Below are 6,000 nucleotides of genomic sequence, written 5' to 3'. Positions count from 1 at the left end.
TTAGGCTAATTAGGGCTTGTTTAATGGTGAAATGCATATTTATATTAAATAGTTACAAAAGAAAAAGTCACTTTATTTTTTTAGGCTTTTCATGGTATTATTTAAAAATTGGAATTTTTTTTTTATTTTTTTATAATTTTTTACAAAAGAAAATGTCGCTTTAATATTTGATTTTTAATCATAGTTTAACATTTTTTTCATTTTAAATGATATTTGATAGAGAGAGAAAATATAATGAAAAAAAAAATCTCTTTCTTATTTTTCTTTCTTTTCCTTTTTCCAAACAAAATTTTTGCTCCAAACTTACTAAAGCTGTAAAAGGAAACGAAGCCATATAAGTATAACTTAATACCAAACCATTTTTCTTCCATCATTGTGCCTCACGCAAAATTTCCATTCCAACTTTCCCATGTGAGGCAAGGCAAGTCCTCAACAGCTCGTCACTACTGACCATTCCTGCCTCCAGTGGACAAGTAGGTAGACGACATCCATTAAAGCCTCTAATCATCTCATGCTAAAGCAGATTTTCGCAGCAGCATAATTGACCCATTATTCTAAACTTAATTATGACATGTCAGTGCTCATTCAAACTTGATATACCACAGAATCACACAAGTTCCATTCCATCGTTATCAAGTGATACTTTCCTATACCGAATCTGCTGCATATTCCACAGCTGAATAATAGATTAATAAGACCAAACTGCTCACCCCATGACTTGTCAAGCTTACTTGCACATATGCAGCAGCCAGGATGACCCAAAGCCTTTGCCCCCAATCTATAAATTTGGGTCACCCAATTGGTGCAATACACTAATAAGACATAACCTAGCATACGAGTGAAAATATGGGTCTTATAAACATTTTATTAGAAGAGATCTCGTTCTTTCCAACCCTCCTCCTCCTGAGTATACCCATTCTCTTTGTGATTTTGAAGAGCTTCCTACTGAAAGGTAATTCATACTCACTTCCACCAGGGCCACGCCCATGGCCTGTCATAGGAAACATCCACCAAATGGGAAATATGCCTCACGTTACATTGAGTAACTTAGCCAAAGTGCACGGTCCGCTCATGTCATTGCGCCTCGGTGGCCAACTCCTCATTGTCGGATCATCTACAACTGCTGCAATGGAAATTTTGAAGACCCATGATCGTGTATTATCAGGTCGATACATTATGCATGCACTTCCAGTTAAAAGCCCAGAACTCAATCACTTGTCACTTGCATTTGCAAGTGAATGCACTAAACCATGGAAGCTCTTAAGGACAATTTGCCGCACCGAGTTGATCTCTCATAAAGCATTAGATTCTCAAATCAAGTTGAGGGAGAAGAAGGTGATGGAGATGGTGGAGTTTTTGGGTAAAAATGGAGGGAAAGCAGTGAATGTTGGGGAAATAGTGTTTGCTACTGCTTTCAATATTTTAGGCCATGTTATGTTCTCACGGGATTTGGTAGATTTTCAGGGGAGGGGCATGGGTGGGGAGATGAAAGAACTCATAACAAGAATTCTAGAGTTGATTTCGTCGCCAAATATATCAGATTTTTATCCCATCGTTGGTCGATGGGATGTTCAAGGCATACGAAAGAAGACCCATGAGACCTTTAGGAGTGTGTTTACAATTTGGGATTGCATTATTACAGAAAGAAGAGAACAGACTAAAGATTCAAGACCAGGAGATTTTTTGGACTTTTTGCTTCATACCGGATTCAACAACGATCAGATCAATCAATTTTTCATGGTACTCTCTCTCTGTCTGTGTTTGTGTCTGTGTACATGCTTGTACAAACGCAAGGGTGTGCATATACATGTCTACATGCATATGTGTGTGCATGTTAGTTGTACTTGTGCTAGGCTTGATGCACATTTTTTGCCACAATATAACAATTTAAATATTTAATCCAATCATAGTTTGATTGGATTAAACAATGATTGTTATATTGTTGACTCATAAAAGGCATATATCAACAAAATTGTTGGGGTATAATTTACTATTTGTGTGTCAATATCCTGCATGGTTTGATTTGAACTCCTAGTTGTCTAATTTGGTCATAAAGTGCTTGAAAGTCAAAGAAAATTATATTAGCTCAGTAGGTTGGGTGGTTGCTTACAAATAAACATATTCTTTGACATACAGGAACTGTTTATTGGTGGAAGTGAAACTACTAGTGAGACAACAGCGTGGGCAATGGCAGAGCTAATAAAAAATCAAGAATCCATGCAAAAGCTTCGCAAAGAGCTCACAAATGAGATTGGTGGGGACGTTGTGAGGGATTCTCATTTACCAAACCTGCCCTATCTACAAGCTTGTATCAAAGAGACAATGAGATTGCACCCTGTTCTGCCTTTACTCGTCCCTCACCAAGCCTTGGAAACCTGCGAAGTCATGGGTTATAATGTGCCCAAGGACTCTCAGGTGCTTGTGAATGTGTGGGCGATAGGTCGAGATCCCAAGCATTGGAAGGATCCCTTGAGCTTCAAGCCAGAGAGATTTTTAAATTCAAGTTTGGATTACAAAGGAAATGATTTTGAATTGTTACCTTTTAGTGCAGGAAGGAGAATCTGCCCAGGCCTGCCCCTAGCTGCAAGGAAAATTCCTTTGTTTGTTGCAACGTTGGTGCACTCGTTCGATTGGCATCTTCCAGGAAACATGGATGCAGCCAAACTTGACATGAGTGATAAGTTCACTACAGTATTGCGGAGGGAACAACCTTTACATCTTATTCCTAGTGTAAGGAAATAGATTGACGGCATGGAGGTCAACTAATTTCCAAGATTAAATAAAGACCAAGGTCCAAGCTAGGATTAGTGTAGTATTAATGCATGGTTGGTTGATCAAGTTCTCATGAGTCTGTAACAATTAATCGTAGATATATGTTGTCTATCAAATAATAAATAAATGTATGATCATTTGCTACTGCCTATAATCATAAGAATTCTTTAAATTGGCAACTTGCATGAAGAAAAACTTAAGAATTGAATCAAAACCGAGTCTAAGTTGCAGCCCTTGGAGATTAGAGAAGAATATAAAAGGGGATGGAAATAAAAAGAAATAAGGAGCAAATAAGCAATCATATTAGTGCCTTGCAAATTAAAGATACAAAGTAAAGGAGATTCCAGAGAAAGAAACAGAACAAAAAAGAAAGAAATTGGTGGAAAGCTATAACAAAAATCTAAAGCAAGGTGAATAAAGATAACTTGTGTTATTGATATAATAAATTTGACAAAAGCCCCAGCTTTTACATCATCTAAGCAAGGTCTTAAATTTTGATTTTGACTCAAATTTTGAAACTCCAAAAGTACGGAAATTTTGATGGAAATTTAGATTTTGATGTCAATTTCGATTTCAACTTGAAAAAATAACGGAAATTAGTAATAAAGCATGAAATTCTTTCTAAAACTTTAGAAATGGTTAACAAACATAATAATATAAGTTTTAAGACTAATATATTACAAATTAAATACATCTATGTTTTGTATGAGGTGGAAAAGTTATAAAATAGTACGTGTATCAAACATATTTGTAAGATAATGTACATTAAACATATTTAGTTAATACAAATGAAATTCATAAATCATTTAAATATTATTTATACATGAATGATTAAATAAAATGTTTATTGTAAGTTTATTTTTTCATATAATTTTAAAAACACTTGTAATAATCTTTTGTTTTGATAAAATAAATTAAGTTAGAAATTTCACTTCACTCCTAAATTTCTCTTTTGAATTTTGACGAAATTTCATCGTATAGTTAAATTTTTGACAAGTTTTGCTAAAATTTCAAGATTTCGATAAATTTCGGTTGATTTATTGAAATTTTGACTAAAATTATGCAAGATGAAAATCGACTGCAATTTCAATTTCGAGGGTGATGGAAATCAGAAATTTTGATGGAAATTTCGACAATTTTGTGGAAATTTAAGACCATGCATCTAAGTCACTCTATCCATCGAGAGGTATGCCAACAATAAACTTGAGTTCAAATATATTGCATAAAGAAACAAAAATTTTTAGAACATATGCATAATTCTCAGAGTATAAGCTTTAGGAAGCTTTTATCCTAATTCTTGAAATTAGAATTCTCCTTTATCTCAATAAACATCTAAAATGGTCAATTTTGCAAACTATGTTGCTAAAGGACATCTAACGATGGATGGTTAATGGTTACTCCTTTCATCTTAAGCACTTCTGGGTTGAGCAACTACTCAACTTTGTAGCAGAGATTGGACAATGGTGCATGGTAGCAACCCTTCCTCGAATCGCCCAACTCCTCCTTTAATTAGAGCATGCTAGAGCTGGAATGTTGCTACATCATCAAAGTGCGATTCTTGGTGGAAACATTCCCCCAAGCAAAAAAAAAAAAAAAAAAAACCAAAATTGATAAATTTAAATATGAAATATGAAGGTTGTTCAGTTGAATTATCCACATCATGAAAATGCTTGCATGCATGCATGTGGACATATTGAGTTCCTTACACGGGCCATCTTAAAATCATGCCATTTTGTCGCCTGTGTCTCGATGGGGATAATGCATGACCATCGTCATTCCCCAAATTTTGAACAAGTTTTAATAGCTATCTAAGATCATACCTCAAAATTCATACCAATCATCATTGCACTTGAGAGCTTTAAAAGCTTTATATTCGACCCTTCCTTTTGCTATGTCTTTCCTACAATTTATGTTTACATTTTCTTGAATTTTACTTCTTTTGGTTCCTTCACAACCCTAATTGCTCAATTCAAACATATTTCCTGGCACCACTAATCACTTTTGTAATTAAGCTCAAAATCCTTGTTCTTCATGCCTTCAATAAGTTATTTTTCATTTAGGTCTATGTTAGGAACTACCCCCTTTGATTTCGTTTGTCCCCTCTTATTTTTGTTGTCCCTATTTTTTGCAATAAACATAATGGCCAAGAGTACAAAGGTGTTTAGCTACCTACAAATCTTGACCTCAAAGTAGTAATAGATGATGCTAAGGCGGAGATTCAGTGACCCCATCCATCAGATAACTTAGTTTGAAAAATATACTCCAAAGCAACACTATTGGTATTTTCTCTGAGTTGACTCCAAAGTCCAAACCCTAAAAAACTTCCTTTTTTCATTTATCTAAAATTTTTCGTTATATATTTATTTTTTTTCTCTAATTTTTTTTATTAATCTTTTGAATCTAATTTTGACATTTATTTTTTATTTTTTATGGGTTTGGGATACTCTAAAAATATACCAAAAGCCAAAACTAGCCTTTAAAAATTGATATAAGTTTTTCCCCATTTTTAGTAAGAAAGTGTTTCAATCCCTACAAATCTTGACCTAGAAGTGGTAGTAGATGATATTAAGGCAAAGATCGCTGCACCTACTCTCATTGATTCTACACTTGCTACGTGCAAGTCTAAAACGAAGGGGTTCATAGACAGTTTACATAAATTAGCCACAAGTCAAGGCCTTCTTCACCATGGACACTTTAGGAGAATCGTACAAATTCTTGATCCCCAACCAAGAAGGTTTCATCCTCAACTTAGTGATCAACCCTAGCCAACGGATAACTTAGTTTGAAAAGTATATTCCAAAGCATCACTACTACCAATTTCTCCGAGCCAGCTCTGAACCCTCAAAATTTCCTTTTTCTATTTATTTAGCATTTTCCCTTATTTTTTGATTAATATTTTAAATATAAATTTATTATATTTATTTTTCATTTTACAAGTTTGAGGTGCTCTAAAAATATTCCAAACTTTCTCTTCAACTCAGATAGATTTCTCCATGGGTAATGAATTTCATATCACAAGAGGATTTGCTTGGGCGAAATCTGTAAACCTCAATTTGATTTTTCATATTTTATATATATTATCATCTCTCAAGATTATATTTGAAAATAAGCCTAATAATTTAGTCTGCCCTCATGAGTCTCCTTGAAGGGAAATTCAGAAGAGAGACATGTGGAGCTTCATTTATCAGTTGCAAAATACAATGCAGGAATTTGTGGCTTATATTAAGA

The 6,000-nt window shown here is 34.2% G+C and overlaps 1 protein-coding gene across 1 annotated transcript in view; it reads left to right on the top strand.

Annotated features, from left to right (window-relative positions):
• Positions 1 to 809: 809 nt before the first annotated feature.
• The window catches only part of LOC131145491 ((S)-N-methylcoclaurine 3'-hydroxylase isozyme 1-like), a 28,751-nt gene continuing 23,560 nt past the window's right edge, over positions 810 to 6,000 (top strand). The window contains exon 1 of the mRNA XM_058094593.1: positions 810 to 1,740. Within this exon, the coding sequence (XP_057950576.1) occupies positions 847 to 1,740 (894 nt within the window). The 5' untranslated portion in view covers positions 810 to 846. The remainder of the gene's footprint in view (positions 1,741 to 6,000) is intronic.

The sequence above is a fragment of the Malania oleifera genome, chromosome 13 (genome assembly GCF_029873635.1).
Source record: "Malania oleifera isolate guangnan ecotype guangnan chromosome 13, ASM2987363v1, whole genome shotgun sequence".
Classification (NCBI taxonomy): Eukaryota; Viridiplantae; Streptophyta; class Magnoliopsida; order Santalales; family Ximeniaceae; genus Malania; species Malania oleifera.
The sequence above is the reverse complement of the archived record's forward strand: the minus strand, read 5'-3'. Positions and strand labels throughout refer to the sequence as shown.